The sequence below is a fragment of the Otolemur garnettii genome, unplaced genomic scaffold (assembly GCF_000181295.1).
Source record: "Otolemur garnettii isolate 467f Iridium unplaced genomic scaffold, OtoGar3 scaffold00037, whole genome shotgun sequence".
Taxonomy (NCBI): Eukaryota; Metazoa; Chordata; class Mammalia; order Primates; family Galagidae; genus Otolemur; species Otolemur garnettii.
In genome coordinates this window covers 167,323-193,226 of record NW_003852432.1, presented here as the reverse complement: position 1 = coordinate 193,226, position 25,904 = coordinate 167,323, and the positions used below count along the sequence as shown (strand labels likewise).

At 40.9% G+C, this 25,904-nt stretch overlaps 1 protein-coding gene and 1 pseudogene across 2 annotated transcripts in view; one reads left to right on the top strand and one right to left on the bottom strand.

Annotated features, from left to right (window-relative positions):
- AHCYL2 (adenosylhomocysteinase like 2) overlaps window positions 1-25,904 on the top strand; it is a 54,710-nt gene that overhangs the window by 6,513 nt on the left and 22,293 nt on the right. For both annotated transcript variants that reach the window (XM_012805180.2, XM_012805182.2), the window contains exons 2-7: window positions 5,207-5,315; window positions 13,723-13,866; window positions 15,438-15,538; window positions 20,131-20,233; window positions 22,190-22,284; window positions 25,169-25,275. In XM_012805180.2, coding sequence (XP_012660634.1) covers window positions 5,207-5,315; window positions 13,723-13,866; window positions 15,438-15,538; window positions 20,131-20,233; window positions 22,190-22,284; window positions 25,169-25,275 — 659 coding nt within the window. The remainder of the gene's footprint in view (window positions 1-5,206; window positions 5,316-13,722; window positions 13,867-15,437; window positions 15,539-20,130; window positions 20,234-22,189; window positions 22,285-25,168; window positions 25,276-25,904) is intronic.
- LOC100953871 lies at window positions 14,263-15,083 on the bottom strand (annotated as a pseudogene).

Here is a 25,904-nt window from a genome sequence, read left to right as displayed (position 1 = left end):
GATAGCTTGAGGCTCTGTCTCAAAAAAAAAAAAAAAAAGAGAAACTCCTCTTTGTAGTCATACTTTCCACGAAATACATTTTTTGAAAAAAACCAAACTGGCTCACCCCATGCTAAGTCAGCAACAATCTTGAGATAAGATTAGAAACCAAATGTCAAAGCCTGTGTAAAAGATGAATAATTACTATAGGCTGGTGTTGTGGCTTATGCCTGTAATCCTAGCAGTTTGGGAAACCAAGGTGGGAGGATCACCTGAGCCCAGGAGTTCAAGACCAGCCTGGACAACATAGCAAGACTCCATCATAGATAGTCAGTCAGGCATTGTGGGAGGCTGAGGCAGGAAGGTCACTTGAGCCCCGGAGTTTGAGGTTACAGTGATCTGTGATGACACCACTGCACATATGTGATAGAGCAAGACCCCCACTCTAAAGAATTTTTTTAATTAAAAAAAAAGATGCACAATTAAGGGTAAAGGTATAGGCTGAGAAAATTGATTTCCTTGGTAACAGAGCTGGAACCAGTGTCCCTAGTCTGCCTAATCCAAGGACACAGTGTAGGGTAGGGGCTGCCCAAATATTTGGCACCATTAGTTTTTTTTTTCTTACTCTCTTAAAAAAGTCCCTCATTGTTTTAGGGCTCTGTAGTTAATTTTTTTCTAATGAGACTAGGTTAACTAAAATCATCTGACAGGGAAAAGGAGGAGGTAAGGTTAAAAAGGAACCTAATTAGCAAGTTAATTATAGCAGGCAAAAAAGTGCATTGGTTATATAAATAAGCCATTGTTATACACATGCAAGTTGGGCCTTGTCAAGGAACTTGTTAAGGTTTAGAGGTCAGAGGATCCATGTAATTAGGTGTTTAGGAAAAAAATAAAAGCAAAACAGCCACCAGAATTAGGAATGGCTGATGAGCCACTAACAGAAATGCCTTATTAAATTGGGGCTGTACTATTGAAGGGGTTGCTGGAACTGTTTCAGGGATTCCAAGGAAGAGTAGCCCTCCCCCCCCCCAAAAAAAACTAGCTGGAACCAGAGCCAACAGAATTGCTGATGAGGAAAGTTTAAAGGCCTAGCCACAAGGGTCCTTGGGCCACAGAGGTGGCAGTAGGGCTGGTAATGTCACCATGCTGAACAGCAGGAAGAAATACATTGTCAATGGCAACTCTGGGATTAAAACCCAGGTGAGACTAAGCTCTTATTAACCAGTCTTGCTGCCGCTATAGCCATTATTTAAAAGGCTAGCTGCTTATATCCTTTTTCCTCTTTTTCTGCTTTCATCTCGCTGTCTGCCATAAGGTGAGCCACCACTTTCATAACAGTCTCTTTTTCTCCCTTGCCTTGATACCTGTTAGAATTAGGCTGTTCTGTCTGCAATGGGAAAGAATGGTTACCTTGAAAGACTCTGGTTTCAGACAAGGTAGGAGAGTTAGGGGTTAAATCTACATAGGTACCACAATTGTGGTAGGGATTACAAAATCAGTCCATTACAAAATAGACTGTGGCATGAAGAATATAATGGTATTTAATTATTGAGGGAAGGCGGGCACCAGGGATGACCCACTTAACTCAGATATTCTGGTTATCAGTAAAAGATAGATATTTCTTGGGAAAATTATATAATTTATACATACGTGGCTAGTCACTCCCTAATATCCTTCTGTCTTAGAGAAACTTGAATTCCATGTCTAACCAAGGTTTTAGAACCCTATGTTCTAAATGGAGAAAGCCTGTACAGCCTAGTTGCCTTTAGTGCCAAAAGACAACCTGGACTTTTTCTGGATGGCGGGAATACTGTGAGTGGGAAGGATTATAGAGAAGAAAGCTCAGCTCAGAGAAACTGATTTGAGATGATAATGCAGCTAGGTATCTCTATGGTTTGGAGTACTAAGGTGAAAATACCTAGGTATTACCCTGATCCTACGAATCTACAGAATAAGAGTAACTGGCCCCCTCTAGTGGTGTGAGTGCATGTGTATGTGTGCATGCATACATGTATGTGTGGTGGGGGGGCTTGTATTGAGGTAGGATTTATCTGTTAGTCTTTTTGAAAAGAAGGCACTACTGATGTTAGTGAGTGACTCAGTGTGGCCTTTGGAAAATCCATTATTACTCTGTTTCCTAGATGAGCTGCTAAAAAAGAATAAACCCTGTCTTGAACAAGGTTGATGAAATGGAAGCCAGAGTTTTGAGCCTGACTGCTATCTACCTCCCCAGTTTCCTACCCTCCCTTTTCTCCTCAGTGTTTTTGCTCTTAAAAAATATTTTAAGTTTAGGTGGTGCCTGTAGCTCAGTGGGTAGGGTGCCGGCCACATACACCAAGGCTGGCAGGTTCAAGCCTGGCCCAGGCCTGCTACATCAACAACAATGGCAAAAATAGCCAGGCGTTGTAGTGAGCACCTGTAGTCCCAGCTACTTGGGAGGCTGAGGCAAGAGGACCGCTTCAGCCCATGGGTTTGAGGTTGCTGTGAGCTGTAATGCCACGGTACTCTACCCAGGACGACAGCTTGAGACTCTGTCTCAAAAAAAAGCCACCCACCTATGGCTCAGTGGGTAGGACACCATCCCCATATACTGAGGGTGACAGGTTCAAATCCAGCCCTGGCCAAACTGCAACAAAAGAATAGGTGGGCATTGTGGTAGGATCCTGTAGTCCCAGCTACTCATGAGGCTGAGGCAAGAGAATCGCCTAAGCCCAGGAATTTGAGGTTGCTGTGAGCTGTGTGATGCCATGGCACTCTACCGAGGGCGATAAAGTGAGACTCTGTCTCTATCCAAAAAAAAAAAAAAAAAAAAATTAAGTTTAAGTTTATTTTATGTTTACTGTATTAATTGAATATTCAGCCAAATATAGTGAAGATAGAATAGGTTACTTCAGACTCATGGATTCAGCACATGGTTGAGTGCCTAGGATGTGCCAGGCATTTGTGCATGAGGATGTAAGAATGAGTAAGATGGTCTCTACCTTATGGAGCCTATAATTTATAAAGGATATAGGTAGGCAGACAGTTAAATCAGTTTAGTAGATGCTATGCTAGAAATAGTACAATACATGAAAGTTTGTGTGCATCCTCTGGGAATACACAGAAGGGGCACTTTATCCTTTTGAAATAAATTACTACTTTAGCAAAATAATCAGTTTTGTCCTTTTTCATTTTGTGAAGAGCCTCTAATCCAATGGATTTTCCTATCGCTGAAAACAATTTGCAAACTCTAAAGAAGCACTACGCAGGCTTTATTTGTTGTTAAAGCTATGAAAATGCTATGAATTCCCCTAAAAGGCAATACTAAGGTAATTTGATTTGGCATTGGTCCTCTTGTCTCAGTACTCAAATGACTCATTAGTTACCTCTGACTACAGAAAATGTAGCAGTCAGTTGCTGCTTTCATCCTGGGTTGATGTGTTTGGCTTATCTTCATCATTAAAAGTAGAATTAGTCATCATGTCTTTTATCCTTTTCAGTAGACCTTCCTCTGTGCCACCTTGAATCCACAAGAATAAGCAATTATGCAAACATTCAGTTATAGAAAAAGTATTAGTTGAATAAATGATATGAGCTTTGATTTGTAAAGTATAAAACATCAGCGGGCACCTCCTAACAGTAGGGGCAGAGATAAAACAGTCACTATCAGATATTGTCCAAAATGCAACCTCCAGAGTATAATCTGAGATTTACACACATTCAGTGAAATCATCTGTTCCTTCTGTATCTGTTATAGTTAGTAAATAATTGATCTTGCAGTTTTTAGGTATTTTATAATGCTAAACATTAAAAAAAACAAGTTAATGCTTACTAGAACTGGAAAGCTAACTAATATGTTTCAGAAAACATTTATCAAATTAGAGTAGCTACCTGCATTAGTTGTAAAAACACGAACTGTAGGGATTAGGGGTGGGGAGTGGATTTATTTATTTATTTCATTTTATTTATTTATTTATTTTTGAGACAGAGTCTCACTTTCTTGCCCCGGTAGAGTGCCGTGGCATTGTAACTCATAGCAACCTCTAACTCTTGGGCTCAAGCCATCCCTTTGCCTCAACCTCCCAAGTAGCTGGGACTACAGGTATCCACCACAACACCCAGCTAACTTTTAGATTTGGGATCTCACACTTGCTTAGGCTGGTCTCGTACTCGTGAGCTCAAGCTATCCACCCGCCTTGGCTGGGATTAAGGCGTGAGCGGGAGTGGATTTATTAAATCTCCTGCTATGTTTCATGGTTTACGTACATTGTCTCATTGAAATCTCTAAAACCTGTGAGGTAAGTAGTTTTATTTATGGGAAAATGATGCTCACAAAAGCATCTTGACATCACAAGATAACAAGCAGCATAGCCAGAATGTGAATGCAATTCCAGAATGTTTGTTCTGAGTGAAAAGCCATTTAAGAATTATTATATTGGCTCAGTGCCTGTGGCTCAAATGGCTAAGGCGCCAGCCATATACACCTAAGGTGGCAGGTTCAAATCCAGCCTGGGCCTGCCAAACAACAATGATGGCTGCAACCAAAAAATAGCCGGGCGTTGTGGCGGGCCCAGCTGTGGTCCCAGCTACTTGGGAGGCGGAGGCAGGAGACTCGCTTGAGCCCAGGAGTTGGAGGTTGCTGTGAGTGATGCCACAGCACTCTACCCAGGGTGACAGCTTGAGGCTCCGTCTCAAAAAAAAAAATTATTATATTACCATTTACTGAGAATCTTGAAACTTGAATACAAGTCATTTTTTAAAATACAAGTCATTTCACCTTTGTTTTTAAATTTTTTTTCCTGATCTCTCTGCCCACATTTTACTTTTCCATACCTTGCAGTTTTCTCATCTAGTATATCTAGAAGCTTATAGCTACGTGGATAGTCTCAAAGATTCTTTCCAGCTTTAATTTTCAGTGAAACTATAGAAGGGATTTCTGAATATGACTCAATTTTCTAAAAATTTATTTTAACCAGAACATCCCATTTCCCATTTGGGGGGAGGAATGTCACAATTTTATTGTAAAAAGCATATAGTCAGAGAGTAGATCATAGATTTGAATTTGATAGAAACATAGTAGATAAGGAATGAAAATTATTATTCTCTTCAAAGCGTCTTAACATTCCAGATAGGAATACAGTCAGATCAACTACAAAGAAAAATAAGAGCCTACAATGTAAGCCTTGCATTGATGTCTCAAAACGGAGTTTCTTTTCCCTTATGTAACTAGGGTTCTTTTTCTTAGCAGATCCAATTTGCTGACCAGAAGCAAGAATTCAACAAACGTCCCACCAAAATTGGACGTCGCTCTCTGTCTCGGTCCATTTCTCAGTCATCTACTGACAGCTATAGTTCAGGTGAGTGTGAGCTGCTGTGGACCCATGTGCTGAGGCTAATACGGTATGATCAACAGACCCTCCCCTCCCCCACAGCCCCTTACCCTCCACCTATCCAAGGCTAAGTAAACTCATCTGTGCTTTGAATACATACTTTGAGTCAAAATTTGGTGGAATCTTTGGATTTCTCTTCAGAATTCAGAGTGGTACTTAATAGAGGCCTCCTTTTCAAACAGAAGGAGAGGAAATGATTAAGGAAGTTGAGTTATTTGATCTACTCAGAAAGGTGGGGGTATGTTGTTCACTGACCTTCACTGAACAATATATGTAATGACTTGTTGGCTCGGCGCCTATAGCTCAACCGGCTAAGGCGCCAGCCACGTACACCTAAGGTGGCGGGTTCGAATCCCCAGCCCGGACCCGCCAAACAACAATGACGGCTGCAACCAAAAAAAAAATAGCCGGGCGTTGTGGCGGGCGCCTGTGGTCCCAGCTACTTGGGAGGCAGAGGCAGGAGACTCGCTTGAGCCCAGGAGTTGGAGGTTGCTGTGAGCTGTAATGCCATGGCACTCTACCCAGGGGGACAGCTTGAGGCTCTGTCAAAAAAAAAAAAAAAAAAAAATGACTTGTGTTTTTTCCATCCTTTAAAAATAAAAAAGAAGTTCCCCATCCCTCCATCTGTTACTTGCAAATTAACAGGGAAACCTCAATTCCCTCAAGAAGCAATGAAGACACAGCAGTATACCCAGGGCCACAGAGTGAGACTCTATCTCAAAAAAAGAAAAGATTTTACTTACAAATAAAAATCGCCATTTTTGATTGCCTGCTTTGGGGATATCCCACTATTTGGGTTATACTTATCTGGACATTTTCCAGATTAAAGTGTTCTTTTAAACAATATTATTCCTATCAATATAATAGTCTAGATGGTCAGAACTGATCTATAAGAAGTGTTACTTCCATAAATCTGCTTTCTTTTTTTTTTTTTTTGTTTTTTTGAGACGGAGCCTCAAGCTATCCCCCTGGGTAGAGTGCCGTGGCATCACAGCAACCTCCAACTCCTGGGCTCAAGCGAGTCTCCTGCCTCAGCCTCCCAAGTAGCTGGGACCACAGGCGCCCACCACAACGCCTGGCCATTTTTTGGTTGCAGCCATCATTGTTGTTTGGCGGGCCCGCGCTGGGGATGCGAACCCGCCACCTTAGGTGTATGTGGCTGGCACCTTAGCTGCTTGAGCCACAGGCGCCGAGCCCATAAATCTGCTTTCAAAATGCAACCTAAGATTGTTGACTTATTTAGCATCTGTGTCACACGAACTGTTGCCTTCTTTTTTTCTCTCTTTTTTTCCCCCTTCACATGAACAATTGTCAGTCCCTTTTAAACAGACTCTGAATGGAGATGCCTATTGCCCTGATTCATTTTTAATCCATGTTTGTTTTACTGTATGATCCTAGAAAACGCTTGCTTCCTGGCATAGTCATAAAAGCGAAATGGAAAGTTATAGGATACACAAAGAACTCCAGGCCCATCAAATGAAAACCCAAGAATAATGGAAGTAACTCAACAGTTTTCTAAATATGAGAATATATGCAAATGCATGACACTAAGAACTTGGAGCCTATTTTCAGTGGGCATTATAATTTAAATGACTATAGAAATATCACTGGAGAGTTCCAAAGATTAATCTTTTAACCCACTTCCTTTCTCCATTTATACTTTCTCCATAGGTGCACTGATTTAATCTGATAGTTTTAAATACCATGTATTGAGGCTAGGTGCAGAAGCTCAACGCCTGTAATTCTAGCACTCTGAGAGCCAGAGGCAGGACAATTGCTTGAGCTCAGGAGTTCAAGACCAGCCTGAGCAAGAGTGAGACACCCCCTCCCCCCCACTGTCTCTACTAAAAAAAATTAGAAAAAATTAGTTGGGAGTTGTCACACATCCCTGTAGTCTCAGCTACTTGGGAGACTGAGGAAGAAGGATTGCCTGAACCCAGGAATTTGAGGTAGCTGTAAGCTAGGCTGACACCATGGCACTCTAGCCTGGGCAGCAGAATGAGACTCTGTCTCCTAAATAAATAAATACTATATGTTGTTGTTTATTTTATCTGTAGCTCAAATCTCTCTCCTACACACTAGATCCATGTAGTCAACTATCTGCTTAATTTTTTTACTTAGATGATTTATAGATATTTCAGACCTCTCCTATCTTAAAAACTGAGCTTCTTAGTTACAGCTTTACCCATCTTCAGTCTATTCCCAACACTGTAGCCAAATTCATTCTTTTATAATACATCAGGTCACATCAGTTCTATGCTCATACCCTCCAAAGGCTTATGGGTCTCATTCTGGGTGAGGCCTAATTTTCTTAGAGCAGTCTATAAGGCCCCATCCCATCCAGCCTTTTATTACATGTCTGATCATCTCTCTACTTCTCCAAACCTCCCTCTTCTCCCAGCTGTTAATTTCTCTCCACCCACAGTAGTCTCCTTACTGTTATTTTGAAATATGCCAGACACTCAAGTGTCTCAAGACCTTTATACTTCTTCCTCTCTTTGCCTGAAATGCTCTCTTCCCAGATATATGCACGGCTGGCTATCTTACCTCCTGTACTTCTTTACCAAAAATATCATCCAGTCAAAGGATAGTGAGTTATCTCAGTTGACTGTTTACAGTCAGTTACAGATAGAATTCCTTGTTTTATTCTTTGTTTCTCACTACTGCACGTGACTAGTTTTTAAAATACATACATTTATGAGTGTGTGTGTATGTATAATTTATTTATTTCACCTTTTCATTGAGTCCTATCCTGGCTATTCTTTTAAAATTATACACAACATGGTGACTGTAGTTAATAACAATGTATTATATTCTTGAAAATCAGTAAAAGAATAGATTTTAAGTGTTCTCTCCACCAAAAGTAAGTATATGAGGTAATATATGTGTTAATTAACTCTATCGTGCCATTCCACAATGTATACATATTTTAAAATATTGTGTTGTACATGATAAATATATACAATTTTTATGTCAATTAAAAATGCATTCATTGGCTCGGGGCCTGTGGCTCAAGCGGCTAGGGCGCCAGCCACATACACCTAAGGTGGCGGGTTCAAATCCCCAGCCCAGGCCCGCCAAATAACAATGACGGCTGCAACCAAAGAATGGCCGGGCGTTGTGGCAGGCCCCTGTAGTCCCAGCTACTTGGGAGGCTGAGGCAGGAGACTTGCTTGAGCCCAGGAGTTGGAGGTTGCTGTGAGCATGATGCCATGGCACTCTACCCAGGGGGATAGCTTGAGGCTCCGTCTCAAAAAAAAAAAATGCATTAATTAAGGGAGAGGGGAAGGACAATTGGCCGAAAGCGGGGAGGGCATGAAGTGGGATCTCACCTCATGGTGCACATTGTGAGGGTATATGTCACATCCCCTAGGTGAGGGACTCTTTTGCAACTGAAACTTTACCTTGGAAGTGAGAACAATGTAACCTAAAAATTTGTACTCTCCATATTAATTTGAAATTAAAAAATGCATTCATTAAAAAAAATTATAAAAATACCTCACCCAATACTCCTTATCAAATTTTTCTCTTTTATTTTTCTTCATAGCACTTCCTATCATAAAATATTTTATATTTTACTAATTTTTTCTTTTGCCTCCCACTTAACATGAGAGTAGAAATTTTGGTCTTTATATTGCTCTGCTTCCAGCATTTAGAACTGTTTAACACATAAAAGGGACTCAATAAATAAATATTAGTGAAAGGGGTTCAGAGACGTTCTTGTTATACTTTACACCTTTGCTGAGGTCTCTACTATACTCGGTATATGTGAACAGCCAGACTGAGGTTTATGAAATTTCAAAAAAAGATGCTTTCCTATCCAAAGTGCTTATTTTGCTGAAGATACTTAGAGGCTTAAATGGGCTATGGCCTACTCTTCCTTCAGAATGATTCTAGTACTAAGTTTTGCCATGTTTTATTTAGGAACCTCTCCCAGCCTTTCTCAAACAGGGTTCCTCATGAGCCCTGGAAATGATTTGATAGACTGTTTTCTTAATTCTCCAAAAGATGGTACATAAATAGTACCTTTCTGAATGCATGGGAGAGAATTTAATTCTTTGTATATAATGAATGAATGCTCCAGGCATTAGAACTTAATTCTAGCAGAATCTAGGTTAAGTGCTACATTAATCCATGAAATTATTTTTTATGAAACAAATGGCGGGGTGTGATAGCTCATGACTGTAATGCAAATGCTTTGAGAGTACAAGGAGGGGGGATTGCATGAGCCTAGGAGTTGGAGAACAGCCCCGGCATCATAGAGATGCCTTGAGATGACTTGAGCCTAGGAGTTTGAAGTTGTAGTGAGCTGTGGCTGTGCCACTTCATTCTCACCTGGGTGACAGAATGAGACCTTGTCTCAAAAAACCAAACTTCTAAAAGCTCTTACCCTGGCTCGGCGCCTGTGGCTCAAGCGGCTAAGGCGCCAGCCACATACACCTAAGGTGGCGGATTCGAATCCCAAGCCCGGGCCCGCCAAACAACAATAATGGCTGCAACCAAAAAATGGCCAGGCGTTGTGGCGGGCGCCTGTAGTCCCAGCTACTTGGGAGGCTGAGGCAGGAGACTCGCTTGAGCCCAGGAGTTGGAGGTTGCTGTGAGCTGTGATGCCATGGCACTCTACCCAGGGGGATAGCTTGAGGCTCTGTCTCAAAAAACAAAGAAATAAAAGCTCTTACCCTAAGCAAAAAATCTCATAAAAACAAGTGAACAAAAGAGACTTTCTTCCAAAGACTATTCTCACTGATATATTTCTGAAAAAGCTCTCATTGTAGTGAGTTAATTGGTTAAGGATAAGAAGGGAGAACAGAAAGTCCTTATTCATAATTGGTTCTTTTTTTTTTTTGAGACAGAGCCTCAAGCTGTCCACCTGGGTAGAGTGCCATGGCATCACAGCTCACAGCAACCTCCAACTCCTAGGCTCAAGCGAGTCTCCTGCCTCAGCCTCCCAAGTAGCTGGGACCATAGGCACCCACAACAATGCCTGGCTATTTTTTTTGGTTGCAGCCATCATTGTTGTTTGGCGGGCCTGGGCTGGTTTCGAACCCGCCACCTTAGGTGTATGTGGCTGGCACCTTAGCCACTCAAGCCACAGGCGCCGAGCCATAATTGGTTCTTAAAAGTTGAAAAGTTTGAGATATTTTTAGATTTTTCCAAACAGCAAAGTTTTATCCACATATTGGTACATTCTAGACAGCTGATACTTTTGGTTTTTACCTCACAGCAGGTCTGTATACAGAACTCTTTGAAGACAAATACATTTTGGTCCAAGGAAAAATTTTGGTTGAATTAATTGTAACCAGTTGACTACTATTAAGAAAATTAAATACTGTTTTCTCTAGCTTTTGGAATAAGGAAGTGATGTAATTTTTTTTCTTTGAGTTGAGGTGGGGGAGCCAAAAGTTGGAATGCTTCTCTTAAGGGAATATTTTATTTTATTTATTTTTGTTTGTTTGTTTTCTTGATTCATCCTTAGAAGTTGGAGAGGAATAGGAGGGGAGAGCTGTTCTGGGTAGAGTTGGGATTCTGGTCTCAACTTTTTTAATTACTTCCAGCCAACCACCTGCTGCTTTGGTACATTCATAAGAGATGACAGAGGTACAAAAAAAGAAACTGCTGAATAATAATATATGTATATCATTCTTTTCCCATTCAAAATCCTAACACTAAGTAAGAACCTTTAAAGATATTATTCTTGGTAGTGAATTTAAAATACATGCAAAAGTGGGTAATATCAGGTATCACTGATATAGTGCTTAATTACTATATGCCAAGCATTGCACTCAACGCTTTACTTACATTATCTTGATCTTCTCAAGTCATGTCCTTTTGTTATCTAGTCTTACAGCATCTTGATTTCTGCCTCATAGCACACATTTAATTAAAAACTTTAATTAATTTTGTAATTAATTATTTCACTTGTGGCTCACCTACTAGACTAAGAACTCCATTAAGGTAAGGACCATATCTGTCTATTCCCAGTACCTAAACTATGGCTGGTACGTGGTAAGAGCACAAGTAAAATTTGAATTCACTAAATGTGTAAATGATGGTATACATGAATAAATTAACAGCCCTACTTACTAGATTCTGGTGTCACCTCCACTTTATACAGACTGAGACTTTGACCAAAGTCTGACTGTAAACCACATGACTCCTATCTTTAAATGGGCACTGCAAGCATAAAAATTTTCATGGCTCTGGAAAAGGATTTGAAATTTCAGGGTATTCTGAATGTAAAAGCTTTTTTCAAAAGTAATTTTTCCTGTAAATTTGGATCAAGATTAGGGTTGGCTATATCTTTTTTCTCTTTCAGGTGGTAGAAATGTGGATCCCCTAAGCCTCTAATTCATAAGCTATTTCTGAATATTGATTAGTAAAACAGATGACTGCTCAGAAAGTTGTTTCTGGGCTCTGTTGCCAAAAGTACTTTGAGCTCTCCCCGGGGGTTGGAGGGACCACAGACTTTGTGTACAGATTAGCTCCTTTCAAGAACAAAAGTCCTTTTGGAGATATTTACTAATTCCCTTACCTCCCCTGGTGTCCCTGTTCATTCTTGTTGCCTCGTGTTAGGACTTTGCCTCTAGGGTACTTTTCCAGTTCCCTGAGAGATTCTCAGGCCCCTGCTGCCCAAGCAGTTTGTAGTGCTATACCTAATTAACTGGGCAAGGTCAGGCTTGCCTTTTATAGCCCTCCTAGAGATAGACTTTTTGCTAAGAAATCCCAGAAATGCCTTAATTCTCTGGCTTTAAGTAGATCAGAATACCATAGACCCTAGACACCTTAACTTTTCACAGTTTTCTTCCCTGAAAAGTGATGGTAGTACTTCTTGTTCCACTGAGAGATATACTTTATAGGCTCGGTGCCCGTAGCTCAGTGGGTGGGGTGCCTGTCCCATGCACTGAGGCAGGCAGGTTTGAATCCAGCCCAGGCTTGCTGAACAACAATGACAACTGCAAGAACAACAACAAAAAATAGCTGGGCATTGTGACAGGCGCCTGTAGTCCCAGCTACTTGGGAGGCTGAGGCAAGAAAATCACTTAAGCCCAAGATTTGGAGGTTGCCGTGAGCTGTGACATCACAGCACTCTACTGAGGGCAACATAGTGAGACTCTGCCTCAAAAAGAAAGAAAGAAAGAAAGAAAGAAAGAAAGAAAGAAAATGCTTTATAGACAGTACTTTATATCTTCTACCTTCCACTCCCCCAAATTGTGGGGGTTAGGAATAACTATCTTTAGAAACTTAAGGAAAAGCTCAGCACCTGTAGCATAGTGGCTAAAGGTGCCAGCCACATACACTGAGGCTGAACCTGGCCCAGGCCAGCTGAAAACCAATGACAATTGCAACAAAAAAATAGCCGGGCACTGTGGCAGGCTCCTGTAGTCCCAGCTACTTGGGATGCTGAGGCAAGGGAATCACTTAAGCCCAAGAGTTTGAGGTTGCTGTGAGCTGTGACGCCATGGCACTCTACCAAGGGCAACATAGTGAGACTCTATCTCAAAAAAAAAAAAAGAAAGAAACTTAAGAAATTGCTTCATATTTTCTAGCAAATGATAAACAACTACAGAATTACATGAAGACTAAAAAGACCTCAGCTCAGCGTGTGGATAGCAGTAGCAGCAGCTGCTTGTTAGCTGTAATAAAAAATTTTAGACCCATCATCTAGAGTATATTGCTACATGGATTCATTATAAGAGCATTTTATTGTACCTAAAAAGGAGTTTCTTGATTCTTTGGGAATCTAAAATGCCTAACATAGAACCCACTGAGGCCAGCCAGAAGGGAGAGCACAATAAATACTTCATTTTGTCAATGTCTAATTGGGTCTGCAGGCATAGTTCAGCCAGTCTTAAAAAAGGAAGCTCTGTTATGTCAGACAAACACTTTTTGTATGGTTCTTAATTACTTTCACATGGATTCCTTGTTTTCTAGGTCTTATCTGTTCAGTTATTGTACTAAAACACAAATTACATTAGACATTTAAGATGCAAAGAGAGAAAGGTAGATGGGATGCCAGAAACCCATAGGTTAATGACTATGATGTTGCATTAGAAACTTTCACCTATTGCTACCATGGCATCACTCTCTCTTCACATATTCAAAAGCCTTTATTCTGAAGATAAAGTTAGCCCTAGATTTCAAGTTAATGGTACCCAGGGAAAATATCTTCGGCAATTTCTCTTAGCTTTCCTTTTCTGACCTGTCAATAGCACTTTCCATAGAAGATGAGTGATAGCCCCATGGTACCCTCTGCTTGCCAGAGGTGTGTATTTGCATGGTGTTGGATGGCTAGAGAAGCCCAAGTTCACTCCGTAGTTTGGAATTGTAGAGGGAGCTGTTTTTTTGCTGAGGTTTGTTTATTCTGTCATTCTAGCGGCTTCATATACAGATAGCTCTGATGATGAGACATCCCCCAGGGATAAGCAGCAGAAGAACTCTAAGGGAAGCAGTGACTTCTGTGTCAAGAACATCAAACAGGCAGAATTTGGACGAAGAGAAATTGAAATTGCTGAACAAGGTAAAGAAAGCAAGCACCATTTTTCCCCTCTTAACCTGCTTATGTCTTTCTGTCCATGTTAACCCGTTCTGCATCCTAGGGTTTGGTAGCTTCTCTGAGTAACCCTGAAGAATAATTACAATGAAAGAATTGTGAGCTTAGGAAACACTGTGGGGAGGAGTAAACTGTGGCAAGTCTAAAAGGAACCCTTGTACTAGAAAACAGGAGAGAGAGTAGATAAGGAGGACTTAATACAGGGAATCAGAACCCTGTAGCATTTGCCTCTGAAAATGCTAATAAAAGAAAATTAAAGTTTAATGTCTTTTTTTTTTTTTTGGTGGTGGTAAATGTTAAATTCCTATCTGATTCTTTTTTTTTTTTCCTTTGACAGTTATTTGCATTTATTTTATGTTGCATTTACTCCCGTGCCATAAGATTTTGTTTCTTCAGTTTCTTCTGGGATATTTTTTTCTTCTGTGCTACCTCTTCTTCTGGTTTGGGAACAATCTGTTCCTTTTCAGTAAGGATCATCTCAATGTGGCAGGGGGAGCTCATGTATGGGTTAACACGACCATGGGCTCTGTAAGTTCAGTGACTCATCTTGGGTGCTTTGTTCACTTGGATATGCTCAATGACCAGAGAATCTACATCTAAACCCTTAAGTTCAGCATTACTTTCTGCATTTTTAAGCATATGCAGCAAAAATTCAGCACTCTTTTTGGGCCACCGACCCTGTGTCCAGCCCCACTGTTTGGCCTGGGCACACCTACCAACTCCACCATTGTAACGTCGGAATGGTACACATTGTTTCTTTAAGGTGACATCCTTCAGATACTTGGTGACTTTTCGTATATGCATACCCTTGATGGCCTGGGCAGTTTTACGTGTGTTTTTTTTTTTTTTTTTTTTTTGAGACGGAGCCTCAAGCTATCCCCCTGGGTAGAGTGCCATGGCATCACGCTCACAGCAACCTCCAACTTCTGGGCTCAAGCAAGTCTCCTGCCTCAGCCTCCCAAGTAGCTGGGACAACAGGCGCCTGCCACAACGCCTGGCCATTTTTTGGTTGCAGCCATCATTGTTGTTTGGCGGGCCCAGGCTGGGGATTCGAACCCGCCACCTTAGGTGTATGTGGCTGGCGCCGAGCCTTCACGTGTGTTCTTAAAGTGAACACGAAGATTTGAGCCTCTTGACTTGCATGACTTTGTGGGGTTTTCTGGGTCAAGTGAATAGCGAACCATTTTCACAGATCACCTCAGGCCGCTTGGGGAAGAGCTCCTATCTGATTCTTGAGCTACAGTTGCCTTTTTGCAGTTGATATTGGTATGTTCACTTTTTTTTTTATTAAATGATAGCTGTGTACATTAATGCAAACATGGGGTACAGTGTAGTGTTTTCATATACAATTTGAAATATTTTCATCAAACTGGTTAGCATAGACTTTATGTCAAAGTTTAATGGCTTGATCCCTTGAGGAACCTCACGTAACTTAATGGGGAGAAGATCTTAACTTGAAAAGTAAGTTTCCTGGTTATTCTTTTATCTTTTATTCTCTCCTCTTTAATATTGCTGTATATGTATTGCATCTTTTTCAGAAATGCCTGCACTGATGGCTTTGAGGAAGAGAGCTCAAGGAGAAAAGCCTTTGGCTGGAGCCAAAATTGTGGGTTGCACACATATCACTGCTCAGACTGCTGTGAGTCCTTTTCCTTTCTCTTCTTAATAACAATGGTTAATAATAGCCACCAGCTACTGAATACTTACAACATGCCAAGCACCAAGTTAAGAGCTTAGCAAATATTAGTTCACTAATCCTCATCATAGCTGTATAAAGCAGGTAGTCCTGTTTCTATTTTATAAATGAGGAAGCTAAGGCTCAAAGGGTTTGAGAAATTGATTTAAGGTTATATAGTTAGTAAATTATAGAATCAAGATTTGATCTTCAATATATGGTATTTCCCCCCTTATCCATGAGGGATAAGTTTCAATACCCCCTGTGGATGTGTGAAACCTTGGGTAATATCAAACTCTATGCCTACTGTGTTTTTTCCTATATGTTCATACTTGTGATACAGTTTGATTTATATAGTTGGCATTCCATATCTGTAGGTTCTGCATTTGAGGATTCAACCAACTACAGATTGAAAATAATCAAGACCCTAAACATTTGTACCCTCATATCAATTTGAAATTTAAAAAAGGGAAGAAAATAATTGAGTTTAAATATGTATTTTATTATTGTTGTATTTCTTTCTGTGAGCTGTGATGCCACAGCACTCTATCCAGGGGGATAGCTTGAGGCTCTGTCTCAAAAAAAAAAAAAAAAAAATCTGAGTCATTTATATGGGGGGAATCTACTTTCAAAAGATCATCTTTTTTTTTTAGAGACAAGAGTCTCACTTTGCCACCCTAGGTAGAGTGCTGTGGAGTCATAGCTCACAACAACTTTCAACTTCTGGGCTTAGGTGATTTTCTTGCCTTAGCCTCCAGAGTAGCTGGGACTACAGGTGCCCACCACAGTGCCTTGCTTTTTTTTTTTTCTAAGACTTTGAGACAGAGCCTTAAGCTGTCACCCTGGGTAAAGTACTATGACATCACAGGTCACGGCAACCTCCAACTCCTGGGCTCAAGTGATTCTCCTGCCTCTGCCTCCCAAGTAGCTGGGACTACAGGCTCTCGCCACAACACCTGGCTAGTTTTTGGTTGTAGCCATCATTGTTATTTGGCAGGCCCGGGCTGAATTCAAACCCACCAGCTCAGGTGTATGTGGCAGGCGCCTTAGCCACTTAAGCCACAGGCGCTGAGCCCTAGCTATTTTTTTATTGTTGTTGTTGCAGCTTGGCTGGGGCCATGTTCAAACCCGCCACCCTCAGTATATGGGGCTGGCGCCCTACCCACTGAGCCACAGGCACCACCCCAAAAGATTATCTTTATCTCCCCTGAAGTATAACACATAAATGTTCACATTCCTGATTAAGAATATTCTGAACACTAGTGATTCCTCAAGATGTAGACAGCTACTGTTAGCATCTTTATTAGGAGACTTTTCTGGGTTATATGTTCTCTGAGGAAAAGAGCACTTAACTGCCCAAAATTAATACAAAAATTTGAAAAGCTGTCTCTTTTTGGAGTTACCGATGAATCAAGGCAAAAACATTCTTGAAATGGTTTTTTGGGCTTAGTCAGTCAGTGACATGAGACTTCAGTGTGGTAGCTTAAAATAGTAAGTACTTAGCTACTGTCTCATGTTGCTAAATTGTATCTAGTTTGTTTTTAGGCTGACTGGCATTTATCACCTTCAGGGTTTCTTTTCTGTTCTTAATGGATTAATCACAATTAGTTTACCAATTTAACATTATTTTGATGTTTCTACCCCATAGTTTTACCTTTAAAAACATTACAAAGGAGGGCTGTGCCTGTGGCTCAGTGAGTAGGGCGCTGGCCCCATATAGGGAGGATGGTAGGTTCAAACCTGGCCCTGGCCAAACTGCAACAAAAAATAGCCGGGTGTTGTGGCTGGTGCCTGTAGTCCCAGCTACTTGGGAGGCTGAGGCAAGAGAATTGCCTAAGTCCAAGAACTGGAGGTTACTGTGAGCTGTGACGCCATGGCATTCTACCTAGGGCAAAAAAGTGAGACTGTCTCTAAAAAAAAAGTTACAAAGGCATTTGGCTTTGTTTTCCAAGTTATTTTTCTGAGTCTAAAACTAGTTTATGTTCATTTTATAATAGTCAGATGTTACTCAGTATATAATATAAAAAGACAAAGTCTCTTATAATCTCATGCTCCAGAAATAACTATCATAGTTAATGGTTTCCTGCCATATTTCTAACAGACATGGATTTATTTGTGTATTTTAAGTGTTTTCATAGTTCTTACCTAATTCCATTGCTACTCCTTCTAGGTGATAATGATTAGAAGTGAGGTTAAACCAGCATCTAAGTGCTGTCTTCTTCCCACTCCTGCCTGCCTTCTGCCTCCTCTTTGAGCCCTAACAGCTAACAGACTCACAGTCTTATGTTCTTTATTGCAGTCACTTTTCTTTCCTAATTTATATGGCTCTGTAGGTAAGCCTCAGTATCATTCCTTTTTTTTTTTTTTTTTGGAGACAGAGCCTCAAGCTGTCCCCCTGGTTAGAGTGCTGTGGCATCACAGCTTACAGCAACCTCCAACTCCTGGGCTCAAGCAAGTCTCCTGCCTCAACCTCCCAAGTAGCTGGGACCACAGGCGCCCACTACAACGCCCGCCCGGCTATTTTTTGGTTGCAGCCGTCATCGTTATTTGGCAGGCCCGGGCTGGATTTGAACCTGCCACCTTAGGTGTATGTGGCTGGCGCCTTAGCCATTTGAGCCACAGGTGCCCAGCCCTCTAATTTTTTAAAATTTCTTGTTATTTTTATTTGAATTGCTTTATAGTTTCCATCTCACTGCTGAACTTTATGTCTGTTCAGAGATATAATCCATCTTTTTCTCTAGATCCTTTAACATAAACATATTAATTATAGTTATTTTGAAGTTTCTGATCAAACATTTGGCTCATCAGAGAGTCTGGCTCTACTGATTCGTTGGGTTTGGGAGTGGTTATTTGTTTGTTTTTGAGACAGTCTTACTCTGTTGTCCTGGCTAGAGTACAATGGCATTATCATAGCTTACTACAACCTCCAACTCCTGGGTTCAAGTGATCTTCCTGCCTCAGCTTCTTGAGTAGCTGGAACAAAGGCATGTTCCACCACACAGGCTATTTTTTGTATTTTTTTGTAGCGACTGTAGAGATTGAGGGGGTCTCACTCTTACTCAGGCCAGTCTCGACCTCCCAGAGTACTAGGAATACTGGGGTAAGCCACTGTGTCTAGCTTGATAACTTTATTTCTTAACAGTGGGTTCAAATCCCCTCCCCCACTTTTTGTGTGTCTCAAGATATTTTTCTTTTTTGAGACAGAATCTCAAGGTGTCACCCTGGATAGAGTGCCATAATGTCATAGCTGACCGCAACCTCAAACTCTTGGGCTTAAGTGATTCTCTTGCTTCAGTCTCCCAAGTAGCTGGGACTATAGGCGCCTGCCACAATGCCTGGCTATTTTGTTGTTGTTGTTGCAGTTGTCATAGTTGTTTTTTAGCTGGCCCAGGCTGGGTTTGAGCCCACCAGCCTGGGTGTATGTGGCCAGTGCCCTACCCACTGAGCTACAGACGCCACCGGTCTTCAGATTTTTTTATTGAATGGTAGTATATTATTTACCATTATAGTCCTGATTTGGAATATACCAGCAAAGGCTTCAAATTCCTCCAGCAGTGGGTTGCTGTTACTGTTTTTCCCCCAAAATAAGACACTGTCTTATATTTATTTTTTCTCAAGAAGACACACAAGGGCTTATTTTCAGGGGATGTCTTATTTTTATTAAGTATAATACAACAATCTACATTTATTCAAATACAATTAAGTCATCTTCTTCTGGAACCTGACGGGGGGAGCCAACCTTGTTGGTGGGGCTGGCACTAGTGATGCACAAAGTCCTTTCCCCTAGCCATTCGCATGTGGGCAATAGGATGCCTGTGACCTCAGTTACCACTTACACCTGTGTGAGTATGAACGGCTTGGAGAAAGGAGCTGTGGCAGATAAAAGGTATTCTAGTCTTCCCTACTGCTCCACATGGAAATGCATTTGGCAGATATGCTGCACGCCCATCACTAGGTCTTATTATTAGGGTAGGGCTTATATTTAACAAATGCATAGAAATCCTGCTAGGGCTTATTTTGGGGGTAGGTCATATTTTCAGGGAAACACAGTGCCTTGTAATTGGATTAGAGGCTGTTTATGCACAGGCATGCCTTGAGGGGAGGGAGGATCTCTCTTCCAGTTCCTGCCACGCTATACTGCTGCTCCCTGTTTCCGGGGGCTAGAGTGGTGGGGAGGGCAAGTGGGATTCTTGGATCTCCTAATACAGCCTCTGTCTTAAGTAGGCCTCTGTGAGAGCAAGGCTTTCTCAGAGTTCTTGCCTTGCCTGTTTGTAGCAGCCAAATTTTGCCTTGCATCTGTGGAGGGTCTTAGGCAGAAGATACTTTCTTGCTGAACAGGAAAAAGTATAGAGCTCAGATAGAGCCTCTTCTCAAGGCTCCCCTACAACCCTCTCCCTCTTTTCAGAATACTGCAGAGGTTCTGTATAGCACAATTTGAAAAGAATTGGCCTAAGTTACTGCTGATATACGTTCTCATTGTCAAAACTATAAACTTAATGTCCTTGACCCTTTGTTTGGCCCAGGCTTGCTCATTTCTTGCTTTCTCTTTAATACAGGTGCTCATGGAAACCCTAGGTGCTCTGGGAGCACAGTGCCGATGGGCTGCCTGCAACATTTATTCCACTCTCAATGAGGTAGCTGCTGCTCTAGCGGAAAGTGGTAAGCTCTCTTATTTGCTCTCCGTGTGTTTGGCTAAAAGAAGTCTCCGAAAACTCCCATTGTTTCAATATAAATCTTTAAGGAAGGTTAACAATAAAGGAGCTGTCTTGGAAGAAGTGGATCCCTAATCTTGATGAGTTTGTTCTTTTTTCTGGGTGTCTTCTTTTAAATATGATCTGGTTAACTTTGCTATAGTTTACAGTTGGAAAATGTTTACCTATGTCTATTATTCCATTATTGGTTAATACTTTGCTTTGACTCACTGTCTGAGGAAATATAGATTAAAGAAGAAGGGCTGAGTGCGGTGGCTCACGGCTATAATTTTGGCACTCTGGAAAGCCGCAGTGGGTAGATCATTTGAGCTCAGGAGTTCGAGACCTGCCTGAGCAAGAATAAGACCTCGTCTCTAATAAAAGTAGAAAAACTAGACAGGCATGGTGGTGGTAGGCACTGGTAGTCCCAGCTACTCAGGAGGGTGAGGCAAGAGGAATGCTTTGAGCCCAAGAGTTTGAGATTGCTGTGAGCTGAGACTCAACAGCACTCTGCCCAGGGTGACAGAGTGAGACTGTGTTTCAAAAAAAAAGAAGAAGAGGAGGAAGAAAATGCTTCACCCCTGTAGGTTTTCTGTCCCTGACTTAATGTTTTGTGTTTCGCTTTAGCAGAAATCTGACTTGACCTGGCAGATTAATATTTGATATGAACATCCACTGATACTTGAAGGACAAAAGAAATAGAGAAATTTGGATTTTGCTAGCCTCTTGCCTTTACTCTCTGGCAACATAGCACAGCACTTATCAGAGTACTAAACACTTGCTTCAGAGCCCCTGGGAGATACTGGGAAAGGCCTGTAGAATATGCATGACTATCCTTTGGCTGGCACTCTCAGTGTTGTTGCATTGGTTCTTTCATTTATACTCATTCATTTGTAAAATTTTATTAATGTATGTATGATAGAACAGTATTTAATATTAATGCTTTATTGATATAAATATTATAATATATAGCCCAATTAATTACAGATATGCATTCATTAATTTTTTTTTAACAAATGCTTATTGACCTACTCTAAGAGAAGGACAAATGGGACAATGTCTTTACCCTCAGAATTTTATGAAAATACAAGGACATTTATGATAAATGCCACAGCAGATTTATATCCATGTTCAGTGCATAAACAAGGGGCTTAGAAAAGTTCAGATTCTTTGAGAGTTACTTCCAGCTGGGTTAATAAGGTTTCATTAGGAACATGACACTTAACTGGGCTATGAAGTATAGCAACATTTTAGTAGATGGAAAAGGTATAAGAAGGGTTTTTCTGACAAAGAAGGTGGCACGACTAAGGTATAAAAGCAAGAAAGATCAAAGAGTAGTTAGAGGCCAGCGTGGTGGCTCACGCCTGTAATCCTAGCACTCTGGAGTTTGAGACTGGCCTAAGCAAGAGCAAGACCCCATCTCTACTAAAAAGAATAGAAAAATTAGTCGGGTGTTGTGGCGGACCAGAGGCTGAGGCAAGAGAAGCTCTTGAGCCCAGGAGTTTGAGGTAACATGAGTTTTGACGCCATGGCACTTTACCCAGGGGGACAGAGTAAGACTCTGTCTCCAAAAAAAAAAAAAGAGTAGTTGGGAAATGGTGAGAATGGCAGTTTAAGTGGATCAAGAAGTACTTATTTCTGTCTCTTTTTTTCCATTTTAGTCCTATTTTTAACAACTGTGATACTTTTGTCCATTTAGCCTGTCCTTTTTCAGCTAATAAGAGCAGAATGACCTCCAAAGATAAAGGAATGGATAAAAGTGCTAAAGGCAATGCTAATCATGAAGGAAGTTAGCCCAAGGAACATAGTAGAATGAGAGGGTCTGGAATTGGGGAAAACCAATATCATCTTTCAAATATTTGGGGGGTCATTCCTTTTTTTTCAGTTTTTAATGGTTTCTTTTCTTTTTTCTTTTTTTCCTCAGGATTTCCTGTCTTTGCCTGGAAGGGAGAGTCGGAAGATGACTTTTGGTGGTGCATTGATAGATGTGTAAATGTTGAGGGCTGGCAGCCAAACATGGTATGTCAGATTTCTGCTAATACAATTCTGTAGGGACAAGGTGGAGGTGGGATAAGGCTATGGTCTGGGAGAAGTTTCTCAACAATAAAGGGGAAAATGACTCCATTTCTCCCTTTTGTGCCAGGGTTTCCAGTAGACCTAGATGCTCATGCTTAGGGTACCCCAAGGCACCTCAGAGTGCCTTATACCTTAATTTTTGGAAGCATCTATATTCATTAGCAACACTAAAGTGATGCTCAGGATTTACACATGGCTGATTAAAAAGCAAGGGTAATGAATTTCCATCCCCTATCACTGCCCACCAGTCCCCCCAACCCAACATAACAACCAAGAAACCCAAAGAAACAAAAAAACACAACAGCTCTGAGATACTTAGCTTTCTTTCTAGAATCTATACACAGAATATTTAATAAACTTGCAGAACCTCCAAGTTCAAATTTCTTGTCTTTATTTGTTGACCACCTTAAAAAAGATGAGTTTTGAGTTTTTTATTTTTATTTTTGTTTCTTTTTTTTTAAAAAAAGATCAAGTCTCAAAGCCTGATAGCACATTAGATTTGCAGAGGCAAAAATCTACACAAAATATGGCACTCCTATTTTGTAAAAATTCTGCATATTAGAGGAGAAGCTAGAGAATCAACTGAAAAAAGAATCCGTGAATCTTCCAACCATTGCTTGCTGCTGCAGACTGCAGAGCAGGCCTTGGCTGACTCACGCAGAGAAGCAGCTTCTTTCTGCATTCTGTGATCCAGGTCACATTGCACCCAGTGCTCCCTCTACTCGTTTGAGGAAGCTGGGTTAAAGCCTTCATTCCAAAGGGCTGGGGGGAGGTAGTTGACAATGACTGTAAGAGGAGTCAGCTCATTCCAACAGTTTTAACAGAAACAGGACAGAGTATGACTGACAGACACTAAGAAGATATGCCAGGTTTCTTCTGGGAATAAAACACTGATTTGAGAGATTTTATAAACTGTGGAACCAGCAGAAACTATGAGAAGGTTAATGAAGAAAGTAAGACAGAGACAAAAACAGTTGTCACCCCAGAAAACTGGACCAAAACCTCTTTGGATCCTATGAAGATGTAGTACTTTTGCTTGCTTTCTAACCCCAAAAAGATTTCCTGATGACAGGAATTTTCTACAGTAGATTTACATGGTGAGAATTATGAGCTACATTCATTAAATAAATATTAGGGATAGCAGCTACCTGTGTGTATCAGGTTATCTTTGTTAAAAGGGAAAAGTAGACGAGAATAGTAGAACTTAGAATACAGAGTTCCAAGTTGTCTAATCTTTTTTGTTTCTGACCTTTTCTGTGGCCAGGGAAAACCCCCACAAGGGATTCCAGGCATGCAGAAAGGGAGAGAGACTCAGAAGAGCCCTTTGGTTTCTTAGGGCATCTGTTCTAAGAGCTTCTATTTGTGTTTGGAGCAAGTGTAAGAGCTTTAATGAGTTCTTCCTTGGATCTCTGCTCTCAAGCAAGGCTTGATTGAGTCAGAGAAAATACATCGACAACTGGAGCAGAAGCAGAAGAGAGATCAAGTGATAGACATGAGGTTGGGGATTTTGTGTGCCCTGGGGTCCACCTTGGCATTTTTGGCTCTTATAGGAGAGTTGATGACTGATGGGGACTGTAAAATGGGCACATGCCAGCAAAGGGCAACAGATTTCTGTAGGGACTTTCCAGGACGACAGGTGTAACAATTTGCAAAGTCTTGCTAAGCATTTTTGACAGCCCAGTGAAGGGCTGAAATGCCACAGCCTAGAGCCTGATAGCATTCTAAGCTGGTCCTTCTTTAGCTTATTTATAATTCAAAAACTTTCCTCTGCTGATGAAAGCTCTAGTGGGCACAGCATTGTGTTTATCTTTAATCCCAACCTGAAATAGTGATGAGCTGTTCAGAGGCATGCTTGCACACCTACTTGCTGCACGGTTGCCTGGTTATTTTTAATTTGGTTTATACAGAGTGTGAGGTTGTGCTAGGCAAAACCCCACAGTGCTGCCTGATATTTTGGGTGGGAGAGTGCCTGTACTTTGGGAGAAGTAAAGGATTAACGAATTAAGTCTCATAACCATTGTTCTGAGAGGGAGGCTAATTATCTGGCCTTTTATTTTAGGCTAAGCCTTGACTGAATTTATTTAAAGTCCTGAATTTAACCAGTAGAAATCTGCTATATAAATACCTGTATAAGTTTGGGGTTTTTGAATATCTACAGTACATTCGAGGACTAGTAGTCTAGATAACCACTTAAGCTGTCAGTCCATAAGAAAATCCACATTATGTTGCTGTGTATTTTCATAAAGTAGGTGTGTCATGTGGGAGGGTCATTGGGCTGTGAGAATTACAGTCGGCCTTTCACCTTTCACTGTCTTTCCTTTTAGTATCATGACTATTTAGTTAATTATTCCATTAACCCTGCTTGAAGTTACTTTATAAAACATATGGAAATTTGGAATATCTATAAATTGGTAATTACAAATTGGGATACAAGGATGGTGCCTGTGGCTCAGTGGGTAGGACTCTGGCCCCATATACCAAGGGTGGCAGGTTCAAACCTGGCTCTGGCCCCATATACCGAGAGTGGCGGGTTCAAACCTGGCCCTGGCCAAACCGCAACAAAAAAATAGCTGGGCATTATGGCAGGCGCCTATAGTTCCCAGTTACTTGGGAGGCTGAGGCAAGAGAATTGCCTAAGCCCAGGAGTTGGAGGTTGCTCTGAGTTGTGTGACACCATGGTACTCTACCAAAGGCAATAAAGTAAGACTCTGTCTCTACAAAAAAAAAAAGAGAAAGAGAGAAAGAAATTGGGATACAAAACCTAGAGAAGCATTGAAGCTTCAGCCTTCAGCAAAGTAAATGACATTATTGATGCTTACTATTGCAGATCTTGGATGATGGAGGGGATCTCACTCACTGGATTTATAAAAAGTATCCCAACATGTTTAAGAAAATCAAGGGCATAGTAGAGGAGAGTGTCACTGGAGTTCATAGGTAAGTTTTGACATGGGCATACATGGTTTTATGCAGTTTAGACATATTATCTTACAATCACATATCTACAGAACATACTATGCTAAAAAATTGCTAGGAGGTGACCAGATCTGAGCCTGCACACTTATTTTTTAATTAACCCAAATAACAAACCTAAAATAGTGAGAGAGTCAGGTAGGGGAACAAGTGGAGGTCTCATGTTTTCTAGTCATTTTGATACAGTGACTTCTTGTCCTTTTGGTATAAATTCTTTTACTCAGCAAATGTCTATTGAACATCTACAATGAGCCGGGAACTCTCCTACATGCTAGGGATCTAACAGTGGACAAAAGGGCAAAAATCTGTGTCCTTATCAAGCTTATATTCTTACATAGAGTGTAAGAGTTCTGCTCTTTTTCTAAAAGGAGCTAGTACTTGCCTGAGTAAAATTGGAATCATTTCTGTTTGCTCTTATTCACCCATAAACATCTGAAAGCATGAAACAAAAATTTGGGGGAAGTAAATTCTAAATTGCCCATCATCACGGCTTTAATATATTGTGATCTTTTTGAATATACAAAACTGTAGTATAACATACCTTCAGACTCTTAAAAAAGAGATGAATTTTGGCTCGGCACCTGTGGCTCAAG